This window comes from Nyctereutes procyonoides, unplaced genomic scaffold (genome assembly GCF_905146905.1).
Source record: "Nyctereutes procyonoides isolate TBG_1078 unplaced genomic scaffold, NYPRO_anot_genome, whole genome shotgun sequence".
Lineage (NCBI taxonomy): Eukaryota > Metazoa > Chordata > Mammalia > Carnivora > Canidae > Nyctereutes > Nyctereutes procyonoides.
Window position 1 is genome coordinate 65,074,774 of NW_026575140.1, and position 20,259 is coordinate 65,095,032.

General features: G+C 45.8%; 1 protein-coding gene across 1 annotated transcript in view; it reads left to right on the forward strand.

Annotated features, from left to right (window-relative positions):
* Window positions 1–13,799: 13,799 nt before the first annotated feature.
* CUL5 (cullin 5) overlaps window positions 13,800–20,259 on the forward strand; it is a 93,819-nt gene continuing 87,359 nt past the window's right edge. The window contains 2 exon segments of the mRNA XM_055305756.1: window positions 13,800–16,113; window positions 16,116–16,142. Of these exon segments, the coding sequence (XP_055161731.1) occupies window positions 15,886–16,113; window positions 16,116–16,142 (255 nt within the window). The 5' untranslated portion in view covers window positions 13,800–15,885.

Consider the following 20,259-nt stretch of genomic DNA (forward strand, 5'->3'; position numbering starts at 1 on the left):
GATTCAAGATTCTGTAGGCCGTCATGTCTGAGGACTGGATGTCCTCAGGCCATGGGTCAGCTTCCCCTTCTTTTTCAACCAGGCCCCTGACTGTGGCATAGAAGACCTGCCTTGTCAGAGTTGAAGTCTCTCTGGAGCTCAGCTACTCTGATGAGTAAGTCCTGGGCCTGAAGTCTGGGAAGTCCTGGGAAGTCTGATGATTCAAGATTCTGTAGGCCGTCATGTCTGAGGACTGGATGTCCTCAGGCCACGGGTCAGCTTCCCCTTCTTTTTCAACCAGGCCCCTGACTGTGGCATAGAAGACCTGCCTTGTCAGAGTTGAAGTCTCTCTGGAGCTCAGCTACTCTGATGAGTAAGTCCTGGGCCTTTACCTTCCCACTGTCAAGAGATGACAGCCTCTGTATAAGTTACCAGGGAGACTGAGTCTCACGTGTAGTTTGCAATTGGCAATTAACGCTCTCAGATTTTCAACATCTTTTTTTTGTACTTAGCGATAGCCACCCAATACCATTGTTCTTATAGTTACTATCATTACCTTCCTATACTTGGCCTGTCTTATTCAGACACCTTATATAGTGCACCAGCTAATGACTTTCCTTCCAGCATTTCTCAATCAATTCACCACCGGACAAAGTGTTAACAATCTGGGATGGTGTCCTCATCATAATAGTAAGAAGTGACTCAGCTCTAAAACCCCATTATAGCTGCTTCTCTGTTGAAACTCTTCTTCCTGGTAGCAACTGTCACAGGACAGATTTTTCAGGAAGCTGACTCTGAGACAGAGTTAGGTGGTGATGGCCCAGCCTTTTATTCTTTTGTTGATAAGTTGTAGAAGTTGGGCCTTGAGTGAAGTGGCTCCCTATAATTTAGGCAATCCCCAAGGGAATAGACAACTGAATGTTGCCAGGGGACAGCAAGCTAGGACAACACACCTTTCATCAGAGTGGGGAATCTCAGAAGTTTACAAGTTAGAATATTAACCGTTCGGGTTGTATTGATTCAACTGTAAAAAAGAAGTAGCCATCAGGGAAAACTGAATATTAAATAATGATATCAAGACATGGTGTGTTGATTGTTTAGTACAATATTAGTTTATTGTTGTGTTTTCATTTATTTTTTAAGATTTATTTATTGATTCATGAGACACACACACACACACACACACACACACAGAGAGAGAGAGAGAGAGAGAGAGAGGCAGAGACATAGGCAGAAGGAGAGGCAGGCTCTTCGCAGGAACCCAATGCGGGACTCAATCCTGGATCCCAGGATCACAACTTGAGCTGAAGGCAGCCGCCCAACCGCTGAGCCACCCAGGCATCCCTATTGTCATGTTTTTAGATTGAAATCATTGCCTTTTACAGATGTATATTAAATTTTTTTTTTAAATTTTTTTTTTTTTTTTTATTTACGATAGTCATACAGAGAGAGAGAGAGAGGCAGAGACACAGGCAGAGGGAGAAGCAGGCTCCATGCACCAGGAGCCCGACGTGGGATTCGATCCCGGGTCTCCAGGATCGCGCCCTGGGCCAAAGGCAGGCGCCAAACCGCTGCGCCACCCAGGGATCCCTCTCCTTTGTTTTTAAAAAAATTTTTTTTGCTGTTCTTCTACATGTTTCTTCCAAATACATTTTAAATCAGCTTGTCAAGTTTCTGTAAACAAAAAAAAAATCATGTAAGTATTTTATCAGAATTTTATTGAATATACAAATTAATTTAGGGGAAACCATATCAAAGGTAAATGTATGGGCACCTGGGTGGCTCAGTCAGTTAGGCATCTGCCTTCAACTCAGGTCATGATCTCAGGATCCTGGGATCCAGCCAAGCATCAGGCTCACTGTTCAGCAGGAAGTCGGCTTCTCCCTCTTCCTCTGCCCAGCCCCAAAGCTCTCTCTCTCTTTCTTTCTCTCTTACTATCTCAAATAAATAAATAAATAAATAAATAAATAAATAAATAAAATCTTTAAAAAAATAAAAGGTAAATGTAAGAAGTTTCCCTGCTAGTCTGAGCTGATTGTTGTATATGTCCAGCAGATGGACTCCAGCTATAGTATCTTGTAAGCTGCATGAGTTGAAGAAGGGCTGTTGTATTCCAGCCACCCCATTGGCAATTGCGGGGGTGAGTTCTATTCAGAGAGAAGAGAAGAAAAGAAGACACTTGGCCTCCCTTTCAAGACATATTCTCCAGCATAGCTTTACTACCATACCATAAATATTTTATGCCCTATTGGTCCCCTTGTGCTTGTTGTCCATTGGCATAATTAGTTTCTAACTGTATTATCTGAAGTCATCAATACATTATGGTTTTGGGTTTTTTTTTAAGATTTTATTTATTTATTCATGAGAGACACAGAGAGAGAGAAAGAAAGGCAGAGACACAGACAGAGGGAGAAGCAGGCTCCATGCAGGAAGCCTGATGCGGGACTCCATCCCAGGTCCCCAGGATCAGGCCTTGGACTGAGGGCGGCGCTAAACCGCTGGGTCACCCAGATTGTCCCAGGTTTTGGTTTTTTAAAAGATTTTATTTATTATTTGACACAGAGAGAACATAGAAGGAGAGCAGCAGAAGGAGAGGGAGAAGCAGGCTCCCCACCAAAAAGGAGCCCAACACGGGGCAGGATCCCAGGACCCCAGGATCGTGACCTGAGCCCTAGGCAAACCCTTCACGACTGAACCACCCAGGGACCCCTGAAATCACCAATGCATTGTAAACGATGGAGCTTAGTGAGGCTGAATACAACCAGCATTGATCCTGAACATTTTGAAGTATTCCCTGGAGACTAACAAAATAAAACAAAAGAGTGAAGGGCATAAATGGAGGTTGGTGCACGAAGTGGCAAAAGTTAGGTTTTGATATTGATGTGACACCAGGGCTCCTGGCTGGCTCAGTCAGTAGAGCATGTGACCCTTGATCTCAGGGTTGTGAGTTTGAGCCCTGCATTGAGTGTAGAGATTACTAAAATAAATAAACTTGAAAAATATATTGATGTGACTTCATTGCCTAGTGTTGTGAAGCCTGGGAATGTTTTAATTTCATAAGTCATAAGTAATTTATTAAGCAAAATACAGCAGACACATCCTTTGTGCTACAATGACTGGATTGCTTTAGCACAGAAAAATACTTTGACAATTAACTTTGGGTTTCATTCAATTAGGAAATTGAGTTTTGGGTAGAAAGTCTGTAAATTCTATTGCTAAGATATTATTTTCATAATTCATCCTTATCTTGCAAATTGTCTAAACAATTTAAAAAATAAATTGGATAAGGCTTTTGAATGATAGTAGCTTGAGTAAAAATTCTATTATTGAGTAAAATTCTATTATTATAGAATTTTAAAATAAAATTCTAATAAGATGTGAGGTCTCCAAGTGATAGCATGAAAAAAAAAGTTATAATTGGCCAACAGCTGCTAATTTCTTCTTCTACTTAGCACTAATTAGGCAAGATAAAGTTGCTTGTTTTTTCTGGTACTGGGAAAGTGAATAGTTGTCTGTGTAATTATAGATAATGAAACAAGTATTAGAAGTATCAGGGTGTCTGTGTGTTTTTTCCAGGTTCTTTGAAATCCCCCTTAAGCCCAAAGTCAAGGTCATCTGAGACAGCAGATCCTGCCTCTGCAGTTAACTGATGTACCACTAGGGGAGGCCATGAGATGGAGCTTTGAACACTCCCCACCCCAGGGGCTGCAAATCCCACAGTACTCCCTGGTGGACGCCAGGATACAGAGTTAAGACCTCTGACTCCTCTTCTTTTTCCAAGGAGGAAGGTTTCTACCTGCTGGTGAACTGTTCGGTGGGAGAGGAAGGGGAAAAGGATGAGGTTGACTTGGGCACTGAAACAAACAGGCCCAGCAGAAATGTCAGAAAACTTGGAACTCATTTGCAGGTTAACCACTCCTCTCCTACATGTAGAAGAGTTAGGGTATACAATGAGAGTGAAGCAGGGGAGATCCGCAGATGGGACAGGAGCAAAGATCTAGAGTTTGCGTCTTTGATGAGGCAGCCTCAGAGAAGAGAAGAAAAATCCGGTCTCGAAGTGAAGGTTCGACCCCACAGTTCAAGCAAAACATGCCTTGAGCATGTTTCTGTTGATAATTTTTCTGTGAAACCATCTTCAGACAAGAGGAGCACTAAATCCCAAGTCACCGCCACGAGCTAATATGGTGGAAGATAATTCGACTCCAAGAATGTTCATAGGATACAACCCAACAAGTTGGTTAAAATACCTGTTGGTGCTGAGTGAAATAAGTCAATCGGAGAAGGACAAACATTATATGTTCTCATTCATTTGGGGAATATAAATAATAGTGAAAGGGAATAGAAGGGAAGGGAGAAGAAGTGGGTAGGAAATATCAGAAAGGGAGACAGAACATAAAGACTCCTAACTCTGGGAAACGAACTAGGGGTGGTGGAAGGGGAGGAGGGCGGGGGGTGGGGGTGAGTGGGTGACAGGCACTGAGGGGGACACTTGACGGGATGAGCACTGGGTGTTATTCTGTATGTTGGCAAATTGAAAACCAATAAAAAATAAATTTATTATTAAAAATAAAAATAATAAACAAAAAAATAAAATAAAATACCTGTTGGTTCCAGAAATCATATACCCAATCACTGGTTTTTCAAGAATTGACGATTCTGGGGCCTCATGGTGTTGTTTTGCAAAACTGTTCTTTTGAAAAAGATATTATTTATTTATTCATGAAAGACACACAGAGAGAGGCAGAGACACAGGCAGAGGGAGTAGAAGCAGGCTCCCTGTGGGGAGCCCCATGTGGGACTCCATCCAGGAACCCTGGGAACATGCCCTGAGCAAAAGGCAGACGCTCAACCACTGAGCCACCCAGGCATCCCTGCAATACTTTTCATCTTTAGACTCTTTTTCTATTTTTCAGGATTTGGGGGTTACTTTCTATTATATAAGTAGAATATCATAAGCCTCATATTATTTAATTCATCCTTGTCTAGAAAATACAATTAAATCATAAGCTTCAGGTGTTGGTTAAACGATTGTTAATGAAGAAGCTGGAAAGAATAGGTGACAATTCACCAGTTGTTTTGAGAACATTAGCCTCAAACTATATATTATATATTATAATTTGTTCCCCAGAGGTGCCCTGGGTGGCTCAGTTGGTTGTGTCTTGCCTTTGGCTGAGTTTATGATCTCAGGGTCCTGGGATCAAGCCCCAGTTTGGGCTCCCTGCTCAACGGTGTACCCTTCCATCCCACTCATGCTCTCTCTCTCTCACGGTCTCTCTCTCTCTCTCTCTCAAATAAATAAAGCAAATCTTTTTTAAAAATTTTTCTCCAGAATTCTCAGTACTTCAGCCCATGTTTCTCCCTGGGTTCCCTGCCCTTCTAATAAGGATCAAGAGAATTCCTAGGGCTCCTGGCTGGCCTAGTTGATGGAGTGTGCAACTCTTGATCTTGGGGCTGTGAGTTCAAGTCCCACATTGGGTGTAGAGATTACATAAAAATCTTTAAATAAAAGAGAGAGAGAGAATTCCCAAGAATCCTCTCAATTTGAATGGAGTAGGAAGACCCTCCCCAGTTTCCACACTTTTAACTGTCACAGAGAAGAGGGAATGCTAGAACTCTGTTTCTGGCAAGATGCCCACCCCGCCTTACTGCCTGACTCACCCCCATTATTTGCTCTTATCCCATTAAAACCAATCTCATTATGCCATTAGCCTTGTTATGTCTATATCCACAAGAAGTCCCAATGCCTCAGTTACCCTTGGCACTTACCCCCTTCTGGTTCCATCTCCCATTACCCCAGTCTCCAAGCCTCTGGACAGGCAATAAAACCCTCTGTATCCTCAAACTCTTTACTTTCTTATTCACCCCCGAAGTCACTGCTTCTCCTGCATCTCTCACAGGATGGCTGATGTACCACCAGCCTGGAGTCCGTGTGCTGGTCTTCTTTGCTTCCTGCTGCCACTTCCAAATCATTCTCTCCCTAGAAGCACTCAGTTTTGAGTCAGGTGTCAATGGACGACCCACCCATTAGCCCTCCTTGTCACAGTAATACATCAACCCCCTAGGTCATGCTCTTTCTCCTTAATTAAAGTTCTGACTATCGTTCTCTCCAACATGACCCTTATCATATTTCTTAGTGATTTAAATATTAACACAGAAGATTATGAATACCCTGGTGTTTTAGTAGGGTTTCTTCTGAAACAAGGACTTGACATACCGGTAGTTTATTTGGGAGATAATCCAGGAATCAGGAACTAGGGAGCAAGGAGAATGAGACAGAGAAGATGGAAAATCCTTTGTAAAGGGTGGCATGAAGGTCACTACCATGAACACAGGAGACTTGAGTCCGTTGACAACATTGTCTCTCAAAGGACTGGAAGCTGGGTCCCTTACTCCCTGGCTCCTGACCCTATTGGTTGAGGGTTGTTTCCTGAAGCATTATCTTCCTCACATTGGCTGCACGTGCCTGTGAACCTAGAGGCTCCTGGGCTCAGGGAGAAGACCTTGAAGTGACAGCAGAGAGGAGAGGTGGGAAGCTGTCAGGGGAGGACTGAAGTGTTCTCCACCATAGTTGCTGCTGAAATCAGAAACGGGTTAAGGGATGTGACTAGGATGCCAGAAGCATCTGGGATGCCTAGCTTCTCAATTCCCTAACCTCCTCTCTCCCAGGGTCCTGTCCTCCATCCTGCCTCAACTATCCTTTCTCCAGATCATAGCACAGCCTTGTCATTACCAGTCATTGCAACCACTAACAGCCTGAGCTTGATTTCACCCTTCAACCCCCTCCTCATGTTTCCTGTCAACTCAGTCCCCTAGTGTATCTTGGCTACAATCCTTAGACTAGTACTTTGATCCTTCTAACTTTTCACTGTTCTTCATGGTCCCAACTCAGCTTCAATCCCATGGTCCATTGTCATGCTTACATCATATTTATACATGTATGCCCAACTTCCTCCATCATCCGCCCTCAGCAACACTCTGAGGTGTTGTTCCATCCTGTTCTACACCTATTTAGAACCTGCATCTGAGCCGCTGAATGTGAGGCCTTGGGCACTTCACTTACCCCTGCTGAGTCTTAGTTTCTTTAGCTATGCTGAGCAGTCTCAACTAAAATTCATGACTAGGGGACGCCTGGGAGGCTCAGTTGGTTAAGTGTCTGCCTTCAGCTCAGGTCAGGATCTCAGGGTCCTGGGATGGAGCCCCACATCAGGCTCTCTGCTCAGCAGAGAGTCTGCTTCTCCCTCTGCCTCTGCAGCTCCCTCTGCTTGTGCTCTCTCTCTGTCAAATAAATGAATAAAATCTTTAACAAAATAAAATTCAGGACTGGTAGTCTCAAGTGTGTCTTTGGGGCTTCCTAGGAATCAGAATGTGTTTCCTCAGTCCCTTTATTCTCCCACCATCGTAAATAATAATTTCCTATCTTCTTTTCTCACAATGTCCTCATCGTCAGGCTTTCAACTTGAGTGGCAGAGCGACCAGAAGAGAACTCTCACTTCCAACGGCTCATCTACTTCCAACTATTTCATCAGCTTCCAACAGCCTCATCATGTCCATCCTGCAGCTGTGTGACTGTCCATGCTCCTAGCCAAGGCCATACCCTCTCCTCATCAGGGCAAGGGTTCTGGTAAGCTCCCCCCTTCCATCTTCTGCATCATTGGTTTTTCCCTTCTACCAGATCATTTGTATGAGCCAGATGTGAAGTTTTTTCTTTTTTTTTTTTAAGATTTTATTCATTTATTCATGAGAAACACACACACACACAGAGAGAGAGAGAGAGAGAGAGAGAGAGAGAGAGAGGCAGAGACACAGGCAGAGGGAGAAGCAGGCTTCCTGCGAGGAGCATGATGTGGGACTCGATCCTGGGACCCTGGGATCATGACCTGAGCCAAGGGCAGAGGCTCAACCACTGAGCCACCCAGGTGCCCCTGGATGTGAAGTTTAAATGATACTTAAGTTCTCCACAAGGGGGGGTTAATTCCAGTGTTAAAAGTATTCATGTTTGTGAAGTGCACAGAGCACTACGTATAGTATTATATGTATTAGCTCTAATTGTTACATGTATTGAGTGCTTATATGTGTAATATATTTTGTTTAACATGCATTATCATATTTAATTTTTATTTTTTAGTTTTTTTAAAAAAGATTTTATTCATCACTTTAAGAGAGAGAGAGAGAGAGAGCATGCATGAGTGAGAGAGAAGGAGAGAAACAAGCTGACTGTGCTGAGCCTGGAGCCTAATGTGGGACTCAATCCCATGAGCCCAAGATCTTGAACCAAAATCAAAAGTTGGAGGCTTAACCAACTAAGCCACCCAAGCACCCCTGCATCATAGAGTTATTTTAAAATTAAATATGGGGGTACCCGGGTGGTTCAGTTGTTTAACCTCTGACTCTTGATCTCAACTCAGGTCTTGATCTCAGGATCATGAGTTCAAGTCTGGCAATGGGCTCCATGCTGGCTGTGGAGCCTACTTTAAAAATATCTTAAATGAATAAATAAAAATTATTTCATTTTCCATCATCCACAGGCAAGCATTGGTAAAATTTTGAATATTTTCTTCCAGTTTTCCCCCTATTCAGAGTAGGAAATAGAACTGTAGGGTCTGTTTGTTTTTTCAAAGTTAGAGTTCTAGTACCTATGTGGAACTTTGAAAATACCCTGTATTTTCATGTATCATATTCTGAATATTTTCCCATGTAAATAGCCTTCTATGAGTTTTAATAACTAAATAATATCCTGTTACATATTCGTAAGATTTATTTAACCATTCATGTATTGCCATATTTTTATGTTTTTTAAAAAATATTTTCTGCTCTTATTGACAATGCTAAAATGAAGGTGCTTGTACCAAAATGTGAGAATTTATTAAAATAAGACCCTGGGGTGGTCATGAATATTTTAAAGAATCTTGAACCCACAGGTTAAAAAATGCTTAAGTGTTTTTACAGACACCAATGTTTGCCTGCCATCCTAACCCCTCATACTCATGTGGCTTTTGACCATGAGACTAGTTTTTTCTCCTTTCTTTACTAAATATTGTCACATTAGCCCATTATTCCAGCCAGTTGAGATATTTTATTTTATTTTTAAAGATTTTGTTTATTTCTTGGACAGAGAGAGAGAGAGAGAGAGAGAGCACAAGCAGGGGGAGGGTCAGAGGGAGAGGGAGAAGCAGACTCCCTGCTGAGCAGGGGGACCGACATGGGACTCGATCCCAGGACTCTGAGGTCATGACCTGAGCCAAAGGCAGATGCTTCACTGACGGAGCCACCCAGGAACCCCCATTTGAGATATTTTATTTTTTTATTTTTTATTTTTATTTTAATATTTTTTTTTGCCATGAGATATTTTAAATTCTTGCCTTTATACATGTTAGGTATCTTCACAATCTTCATGTCTTCCGGAAATTTCATCCAATAAAACTGTTAAATAGGGTCCTGACTCCTGAGTGAGACAAGACCATAGCTAGACTGACATATTTATTAAGCCTCCATTATGTTTAATAGAAAGTTCCTTTTTCTTTAATATTTGGCATGCTATAAAATACTTTCTTATCCCTAAAGCAGAGAATAATTACTTCATTTTTCCTCACCAATATCTATATTTTGGATTTTAAAGTATACCTAGGGATATAAAAGGTTTACTTCAGTATTACAATAATGCAATGCTAGTCTCTTCTCTCTTTAGTAAGTAGGCCACAAAAATTTTCAGTAAGGTTGTGGATTATCCTTTTTCTGAAACTTAAAAATAGAACTAGTTCCTCATGGCTCAAAGGGATTGACCAATACTTTAAAAGCTCCCAAATGGGGGCACTTGGATGGCTCAGTCTGTTAGGCATCCAACTCTTGATTTCGGCTCAGGTCATGATCTCAGGATCATGGGATTGAGCCCCACATCAGGCTCTGTGCTCAGCAGGGGGTCTGCTTGAGGTTCTCTCTCTGCCCTTCCCCCCACTAAAATAAATACATAAATCTTTATTTAAAAAAATAAAAAAGCCCTCAAATAGATATTTGTGAATTTCTTGTCTCTGCTGAGTTAAAATGGATTTCAGTGAGGATAAAAATACTTAAATGAGCAAAATGCTGACTGATTTATATGGCCTACAAAGGAGATAGTTATGACAGGATCAATGAACATTTTCCTCACAAGGAATATATAGACTGTTATCCCTAAATAATAGAGTCATTATTGAAATGAATAATCCTTCAGTGGTCCAAATTAGATCCAGGCTCTCTAATGTATCATTTGGTGGATTTACAACATAGCAAGTGGTGGGTGATCCTTCCACCGGCTCCAACCTATAACACCTGTCGAGAGCACGGATTTGAGAAGCATAGTTAGGGATCTGCTGAAGTTGCCTTGGCTTAATGTAATGACGACAGGGGATGTGGAGTGGAATTAACAGATTCAGAATATGTTGGGAGGCAGACTTAAGAAGATTTGTTGATACGGGGGATCCCTGGGTGGCGCAGCGGTTTGGCGCCTGCCTTTGGCCCAGGGCACGATCCTGAGACCCGGGATCGAATTCCACATCAGGCTCCTTGCATGGAGCCTGCTTCTCCCTCTGCCTCTCTCTCTCTCTCTCTCTCTCTCTCTCTCTCTCTCTCTCTCTCTCATAAATAAATAAATTAAAAAAAAAAAGATTTGCTGATACGTTGATTGTAGGGGTGGGGAGAAAGGAGGAAGGAAGATTGATGCCCGGTTTTTGACCCTAACACAAAGATTTGCTGATACGTTGATTGTAGGGGTGGAGGATGGTGCTTTAAACTGAGCGAGTGGGCAGCCCGGGTGGCTCAGCGATTTAGCGCCGCCTTCAGTCCAGGTCGTGATCCCGGAGAGCTGGGATCGAGTCCTATGTTGGGCTCCCTGCACGGAGCCTGCTTCTCCCTCTGCCTGTGTCTCGCCTCTCCTTCTCTCTGTGTCTCTCATGAATAAATAAATAAATTATTTAAAAAATAAATAAATAAGATGAGCGAGAGAAGCCTTGGGGGGGGAGGGGCGGCGGTGAGAGAGGAGCAGGTGCAGACCAGGTCAAGGTATGGAAATGGCAGAGAACAGAGACAAGAATCAGAAGTTCTATTTCGCTCATTGGCAAAGGTAATGACACCAGGCGAATAAGGAAACTAACCTTTTTCAGGCTATTGCAATAGGGAGAGTATGCCAGATCCAAGATCAGAGTGCCTTAGCAGGATGGTTTAGCCTGGAAGTGTAGATAAGTTATTCATGGGGTGCTCTGAAAGTTTGGGGTACTTTAATAAATCAGGGGGAGTCTTAGCCAGTCATCTGAACGAAAATCATTTGTCTCTATGTCTGACTAGTTGCAGGAGGTGATAAACAGTTCAGCTAATCATTATGAGACAAAGAATAGGAATTTGAGGCCCTGTGTCCGGCCTTGTCACAGGTAAATGAGGGCATCATCTGTGAGTTTTATGAGAATCCTTAAAAAGAATGGACACTTTAAGGTATATGGAGAAGGGTGGTTCTTTGTAGGAAGCCACTTCTGGAGAACAAAATGTTGAGGGGATTAACCATCACTGTGTTCTGGGAGTATAGGGCTCAGGTAAAGTTCAACCTCTCAACGTGTCATACTTGAGATGTTTATGAGATCTGAAGATGACCAACAGGTGGTTGGGTATATGAATCAGGAATCCAAGAGTGAGATTCAAAGCTGGAAAGATGTATTTGAAAGTTCTCAGCATTATAGGTGATATTTAGCATGAGGAGACTTGATGAGATCACTAAAGGAGACGTGTGGAGAGAAGAGGGTCCAAGATGAAGCCCAGAAGAACTATAACCATCAAGGTGAAGTGGCAGGGAAGGGGCTAGCCATGCAGTAAGAAACAGACCAGACGATAGGAAACAAAAAGGAGAATTTGGTGTCATGGAGGCCAAGTGAAGAGAGTGCTTCAGGACCGGGAAGTGGAGAGCGGCACTGAAAGGTGCCGAGCAGTAAGATCAGGGCAACGACCATTAGAATTGGCAAGAGAGTCAGAGGAGGGATTCTTTTCTTTCAAGGTGGAAAATGCTTATGAACTGATTTTTCTTTTTTTACGGGGATGGGAATGACATAGGAGAGTGGAAAAACAATTGATGATACAAGAGAGGTGGAAGTGTGCTGGGAGAAGGGAGCCCTTGAGGGAGGACCCAGAATACAGGAAGAAGCATTGGTCCTGAGTTGGCGTAGATGCCTGGCCAATATAGTTCAATCAGGGAAAAGAATTGCAAATGGAGGGATGGTAGTTTCAAGATTTGGTGGAGGAGAAAAGAAAGATGTCGTTTATGTTTGCAGTGAAGTATGGACGGAGGAGGTAGGGGAGTAAGAGGTTTGAAATGAAGTAGGTGTACGAGGGAATGGAATGGAAGAGTAAACCTACTGGAGACAAACATGCCAGGATTACTGGGTTGTGTTACGTGCTCATCTGAGGTCTAAGTCTGGGAGGTTTTTTTTTTTTTAAAGATTTTATTTATTTATTCATGAGAGACACACAGAGAGAGGTAGAGACATAGGCAGAGGGAGAAATAGGCTTCCCCTGAAGACCATGATATGAGACTTGGTCCCAGGACCCCGGGATCACCACCTGAGCCAAAGGCAGATGCTCGACCACTGAGCCACCCAGGTGCCCCCAAGTCTGGGAGTTTCAAGAGAAACCACTGGACTTGGTTTAGGGCTCTTTGGTGATGTTCAGCTCCCTGGGTGTAGGCATGGAAAAGATAGAAGGGTTTATTCAAGGTCGTGACTATATTGCTTCTGCATGATGGGTGGGGAAAGGGACTGGGTTGTTGAAGACATTTGCAAGACCAGTGATGTGCATAAAGTGAGCTGTGGAAGTTTCACTCTTGACCTGGTCCTGTGGGTGGAAATCTCGGGGTGGTTCTCTTTTGTCTTACACAGCTGCTAGTGGGGCTCTCCTCTCCTTCCCACACCCTGCCCCAGCCACCCATCTTGCCTGAGGCCCCACTTTCTAGAGGTGGGAATGGAGTTTAGAAGTGTTCGGGGCAGCCCGGGTGGCTCAGTGGTTTAGCGCTGCCTCCAGCCCGGGGTGTGATCCTGGAGACCGGGGATTGAGTCCCAGGTTGAGCTCCCTGCATGGGGCCTGCTTCTCCCTCTGCCTGTGTCTCTGCCTCTGTGTGTGTGTCTCAGGAATAGATACATAAAATCTTAAAAAAAAAAAAAAAGTGTTCGGGGCCATGGAAGAGGGAGTCATCTGTATAAAGTAGTGCCGTGGGCTGAGAGCTGACTGAAGGCCAGACAACTGTCTTACAAGATGTATGAAGGCGGCTCCCTCTGACATAGCCTTCCTGAGAGGCTACCAGCAGATGGCTTAGCTCTGGTAATGTGTGACATTCCCTGGCAGAGCAAAGAAGGATCTTCAGGCTTAGGAATGAGAATAGAAGTTGACACAGGGCCATGGTTGGATTCACGTCTGGGTTAGGCCTAGGGCTGGCCCCATGCGTCTTCTTGGTATTAGGCAGTGGTGCAGTCTTGAGGTGGGCTCTTTTTCTGTGTGCTCTCCAGGGGTCTGGGAAGCCCAACAGCCATCCCCCAACTCTTGGGTCTGTTTCTCTCCTCTCACCCCCAAATCTTGTAAACCCTCTAGGTTTGTTGTCCCTCTAGGTTTTCACCAATTCTCTTATTAAGCTGTATGTTGATTAAATGTTACATACTATCTTTTTGCCTGCAAAAAACTTTTTGTTTCTTCTTACAAATCACAGGCTTTGACTTTTTAGTTATTATGTCTAAAAAGGACTGCAAGAGTATATATATATTTTAAAAATTTATTTATTTATTCATGAGAGACACACAGAGAGAGAGGAAAGGACACAGGCAGAGGGAGAAGCAGGCCACAGGAGCCCGATGTGGGACTCGATCCCAGGACTCTGGGATCACGCCCTGAGTCAAAGGCAGATGGTCAACTGCTGAGCCACCCAGGTGCCCTTAATGCAGGATTTAAGTAATTTCTCTGCACCCAAACTGGGATTCGAATTCACAACCCTAAAATCAAGAGTCACACACTCCACCAACTGAGCCAGCTAGACACCCCCAATTAAGTAATATTTGATGTAACTATACTTAACATCCAGCTCCTTTATTAGACAATAAGCTTCAAGATGGCATGGGTCTTCTCTGCTCATTTAAATCCTGTATTTTGGTGTCTAGTACTTCACAGGCAGCCCAACAAGAATGAATTACTTAATTGGAGTCTTAGGCAGTGTCAGCCATTAATTAACACAATTACTTTATCAGCCTGTCATCTTACTGATGCATCAGGTTGATTATAATGTTATCAATTTACACCTTAAATTGCGCAGTGGAGTTGGCTTAGGGTTGAAGATAAAACCCAGTTTCCCTGGCAAAGATAACTGATTACATAGTTTATTGTGGACTAGGCCTTTTCTCTGACCCAGCTGTGTGACCTTGGCCAGATCACTGTACCAGTCAGGTCACCTCTACAAGCCCTCCCTTATCATTCTGCCAGGACATGCCAGGCCCAGTGGATCTGAGTCCTTGTTCTATTACCCTGTCATGGTTGAATCACGCCTAGATCACTCTAAGAAGTCATTTGCAGAGTGAGGACACCTAGGTGGCACGATCATGTCTTATGTAAGGAGATACTGGGGAAGCTTCCTACATGACCCTTCTGCTTCTATTTACGATTTACAAGGGTAGAGAGAGTTTGATCCTGCCATTCCTCTGCTCGGAAGTCTGCAGTATAGCCTATCTCACCCAGAACCAAAGCCAGTGCTTACTTACGGGGGGTCCACCAAGCCCTGAATGATCTGCTCTCCTCTGTCTCTGCCATCCACACACCAACCTTCTCATTGTTCTTCCCACACTCTGGGCAACCTGCCAACCCACCATCCCCCGTCTGGAATGCTCCTGCACACAGGGCCTGGCCTTGCCCCTCACCTCCTTCAGGTTTTTGCTCAAAATGCCATCTTCCCAGGGAGGCCTGCTTGGGTCTCTCTCTGCAACGTTGCAAACTTCATGCCTCTTCTTGGCTGCATTCTGCTCCATAGATCTTATTATTTTTTCCCCCTAAAATAGTATGGATGTAGGAAGGAATATTGTTTGTAAACATGTATGGTATAAAAACCAGGGACACTGTATGTAGGTTCTACTGCGAGTTATATTCTCTTCCCCGAACCAGTGGTTCCTGGTCTAAAAGGCCAAAGCTTGGGGTTTTATGGTGAGTACCTTCTAGGATCATGTGCCTTCAGGAAATCCAACATTAATACTCAGTGCCTGAACAACCTTGCATGGATATTTTCAGCGCCAGGCACTCTGGGTTGGAAATATTAATAGCTGTCACTTCTGCGCGTGCAGAGTGACTCATTCAGTCATTCAGCAAACATCTATTGGACGCCTTCGATGTGCCAGTTCCTACTGACCCAGCTGCCGAAGCCAAGCCGAGCGAGCTGTCACAGGCGTCTCCTCTGCACACCCGCTCCTTGCACACCCGGGGTCCGGGCCTCGGGTGGGGGTGGCGGCGCCCCCTGCACACCGGCTCGCTGCACACGCAGGGTCCACGCCTCGGGTGGGGGTGGTGGCGGCGCCCCCTGCACGCGCGGGGCCCGGGCCCGGGGTGGGGGTAGCGGTTCGGGGCGCAGGGAAGCTCTCCGGTCCCGCCAGCAGGGGGGGCGCTGCCGCCCGCCCGCCGCGGCGGCCCGGCTCCTAGGCTCGCTCCCGAGCGCGCCCCCGCCCTCCGCGTCACGTGACGCTGCCGCGGAACCCGAGCCGCCGGGCCTAAGCCGAGCTAAATTCGTTGCGGGTGGCCGCCGCGGGTGGAACCACAAAGGCTAATCCGAAGGATCGGGGGTGCTCGCGGCGTCGATGCTTCCTCGTGCAAGTCAGGTCGGCTCCTGCTGCCTCCTCCCCACTCGCCGCTGCCGACTCCCCGGGCGTTTGCATGAGCTCTTTGGCGTGGGCAAGCCCCGGTGACCATGTAGGGGGACGAGCGAGGCCGCTCCAGTGCCCGGGACGAGGTCAGCGCTGTGGGCACGCCCCCGCGGCGCCCCGTGCACCCCCCGTGCCGGCCCGCGGGCCGCTCGGCCCTGCTGGGCAGCCGGGCCTCCGCCTGGGGCCTGGCCCCGAGCGCCACGAAATCTCGCGCCGTCTCGCGAGAGGCGAAGTTGAAGGAACATGGCGACGTCGAATCTGTTAAAGGTAAGACCCTCCGGCCAGCCCGGGTCGGACTCCGCGGCCGCCGGCGTTGGCTCTCCGGCGGAGGCTCGGTTCGGGTTCGGCGGCCAAGGGTGGGAGGGCTCGGGGGTTGTCCGCCGCGGGGGAGGTCGGGGAAGTGGCCGCCGGCGGCCAGAACGCGGGTCTGTGGCCTTGGGGCCGGGAGGCTCGGACGGTCCGTCCCGCCGGCCGGCGCGGGGAGGGCAGGGCGGCGGGGGGCCGGGGGCCGGGGGCCGGGGAGGGCGGGCGGGGGCCGGGGCGGGGAGGGCAGGGGCCGGGGGCCGGCGCGCGGAGGGCAGGGGCGGGGCGGGCAGGGGCAGGGGCCGGGGCCCCGGAGCCGGGAGGGCAGGAGCCCGGCGGAGGGCAGGGGCCCCGGCGCAGGGAGGGCAGGGGCCAGGGCCGGGGCCGGGGCTGGGGCCGGGGCCCGGGCCCGAGCCCGAGCCCGGGCCTGGGAGCCGCTGTGGCCCCGGTGCAGGGTGGGCAGAGGCCCGGGAGCCTCTGTGGCCCCGACGCGAGTAGATGCTGGGCGCTCACCCGCTGGGCCGCAGCTCTCCGCGGGCTCCGCTTCTTCTTGCGGCGAGAGTCCCAGGCGAGCGAACCGGAAACCCGAGAAGGTGCTGCCCAGGGGGTCTCGGCCTCGACTGGCTCCCGCCTTCCCAGTGCCTGTGGGCCTCGTCCAGGGCGCACGGAATCCCGGGGCGCGCAGCTCGCGGTGCCTTCCCCCGCGCGCGCGCGCGCGCCCTCCCGCTGTGCTCGCTGTGCTTCCCTCGTGGCTCCCGGGCCTGAGTTCCTATTTCTTCTGTTTTTCCTTGGGAGACGACCCCGCACGCAGCCCGAGGGCAGCACCCCGTCCGGTGACCGCGGGGGAGGCGCTCCCAGCCTTTCGGAGCTCCGCACCGTTACCGGATCAAAGACCAGGGTTAAAGTTAGTTTTGTGTCAGTGGGGTGGCCCCGGAGATGGAGGCCCAGGGGGGCAGACTCCCGACCCTCAGAAAGCCGGGAGGGGCGTAGGAACGCAGGGCACAAGGACAACAGAAAGAATGGAAAATACAGAGAAGTAGGCTGGAACCCCACGTAGGACTCCTTTCCACCGCCGATAATTGCCTAACTGATGGGACTGTTCTATGAAAAGTAGACCGAATCTTACTGACTTAAGAGGCAGTCTGTCTTCTTTCAAAAGGAGGAGGGGCTTAGAACGAAACTCTGTCTGCCGCTTAGAAGCTGTGTGACTTTGGGCAAGGTTCTTGACTTCTCTGTGCCTAGGTTTCCTTAGCAGTAAAATGGCACCATCAATAGCACCTATTTCACGAGCATTGTTAAGATCGATGTTAATGTATGCAAAATGCTTAAAACAGTGACTGGCACTGAATTAGTACACAGTACCGGTAAATAACCAGAATTACTACCGCGGCTGCTGCTCTGAGAAAACGAATTTAGAACAGGATAGCAAAGTTCTAATAGATTCAGAAAGAAAACTTGTTTACTTTCTAAAGACTCCTGTTAGAGCTTCTCAGATGTTTACATAAGCAGTAGCTAACGTTATTCAGTGAAGCGTCTGAAAAGTAATTGGGTTCCTGATTCTTTGTGATATTTTTTTTTTTCTTTCTTTGACTTGAATACTTGGATGTAAAGCAAGATCTTTTTCCCTCAAAAATTCTGTCTCAGGAAGGAGCAAGTCACTGTATTGTACTCCATAGGAAGCCTTACAAAGGATTGTTTGGAGAAGGTGCACATCTGAAGCTGCTTGGGTAAACACTAGTGAGTGCTTACCTCGTGGAGATTATGAATATACATAGCCAACACTCATCTATAGAATGAAAGAAACCACTCAAATGTATAGAAAATGAGCACTTAGGACTTAGGTTAAAAAGTTCACAAGGGGAAAAAAAAAAAGAAAAAGTTCACAAGGATTCAAAAGGTTCTGTAACTCAGACAAATTTTATGAATTAAAGGAAGGTGATAATGCTTTGAAAAAAACCGGTAAATGACTCATTCACTCTAGTGAGCATGAAGACAGATGCCATAGATACACTGGAAAATTTTCAGTGGAATTGTTTTATGAGGTGTTGAAAAGGGAGAGAAAGAATTTCTGAATCTTACTTTACGTAGTATGTGATTTTAAATACGTGTAAGTAACATCCTATAATGGACATTAATCAAAAGACGTTTGATTTTTCTATCAATACCATCAAAAGCTTACATGTTGAAGACGGCCAGTAAAACTTTTTTTCTTTTTTCTTTCAATATTGGGAATAGGGAGGGGGTTGTCTCATTCATACTTAAAGAAGTAGCTAATTAAAAAGTGGAAAGTTTGTCTTGGAGAAATGCAATGAGACCCTACCAGGACAGACCCATAACATAACTCATAGAATCACTTAAATTCAAGTCTGGGGATACCTTGAATAAAGATAGAGCTGACAGGGATGCGGCCAAATTAGCCTCATTTGCTTTTTTTTTTTGATAGGACTCAGACTGGTTTGTATGAGAAATGCCTTAGACATTATGCAGTTAGGTTTCACAAGAGTATATTTGACAGAATTATCATGTCTTGTGGTCGAAATAGAGGAACGTGGGCTAGATGAGAATATAGTTAGAACTGGATTAATTATCATGAACAGCTGTACCTGAAGAAAAAGTGATAAACCATCAACCCCGAAGGGAGGCCTTTAGTGTCCTGCTGAAAAAAAATAAGTTTTCTTCCTACTTGCCAGTAACTTGGGTGGAGTTAAGTGTATTGAGTTTGTGGATGACAGTTTGGAAGGATAGCTAATATGTTATGAAAGATAACAAGATTCAGAACTTTGATAGGAAACTTACAAGTCAGAGAGCAAAGCAATAAAAACCACTTTTTAAATATTGGAATTTGATATAATAATGATTGTATTGTCTATATAAACCAGGTAGATTATGGCTGGATTCTGGAAATCTTTTGATTATATAAAGATTTGTGTTGTATATTTTGTTGTAAATAATGACCAGTTGCTTGATTATTGAGGGGGTTTATATCTCCTAAATTTTTCAATATGACTCCTTTAAGTTTGTTTTTAACATGTAATTCTGTGTCCTTTGTTTTACAGTATCTAGGCCTATGTGCTCTTCATTTCTAGCTGAGTATCCTATTCCAAATACCAGTCGTTTAAATCTTGTTTTGCTAGATTTCAACCCCCATTTACTTCTTAGCTTGTTGCTGTGCGCAGTTCTGTGGATTGAGTGCCCTTCTTCACTCTGTGGTCAGTGCTACAGATTCTTCTGGTTCCCTTCAGTCTCCAGGTGCTTGCTGTGTTCTTCCTCCAGTGCTCTTCAGTCTCTACTCTCCCCAGAACCTGGCAGCAACATCTCTGTTCTTCTGTTTCAGTCTCCTTCTTCTCACTCCTGAGAGGTCAGAAAGTTCACACATCTCCTCATAGAAACCTGACCTGTGTGGCCTTGTTTCCTCTTGCCCTCGGTTCCCCTGGTTGTCTGGAAGGCAGCCCCCACTGCTGCCTGTGGAGTTCTTCACCTTCTGCCCCAATTTACTGTGTCTCTACCCTCCCCGTACCCCCAGATGCTCGTGGTGAAGCAGGCTGCCAATCTCCAGAGCAGTGGCAACTTCCTGATTGCCAAATGAGATTTTTCTCCCATACCATGATGACCATCTCCACCTCCCTTTTGATTTTTTATGAGATTCTCTCCGTCATGTCCTATCTCTCAGATCACTGGTGTTTTCACTGACCTCCCTCCTCTCTTCCCCAGTGTGATTGTTTCTCAGGAGTTAATCTTCAGCCCTATTCTATCTTTGTACTTCTGTTTCTGGGGCAGTCCGAACTCCCATGATTTCACTATTTTTATCTCTTAACTCTAATCTGAGCTCTGGACCAAAACATAGTTCTGACCATATCACTTTCCTACTCGGATACCTTTGATAGTTCAAATTCTTTGATATCCTTCCAGTTGGGTCTTCTCCCTAATATCTCTCCATCTGTCTCCCCAACCCCCTCCTTTCTTCTTCCCCCTCTGTCCGCCTCTCACACACACCTGCCTCTACCTGACTGGGTCCTTGTTGGTTCACTAGTATACCACCATCTCAGTATTGGTCTGTTAAAATCCATTTCATCATTAAGAC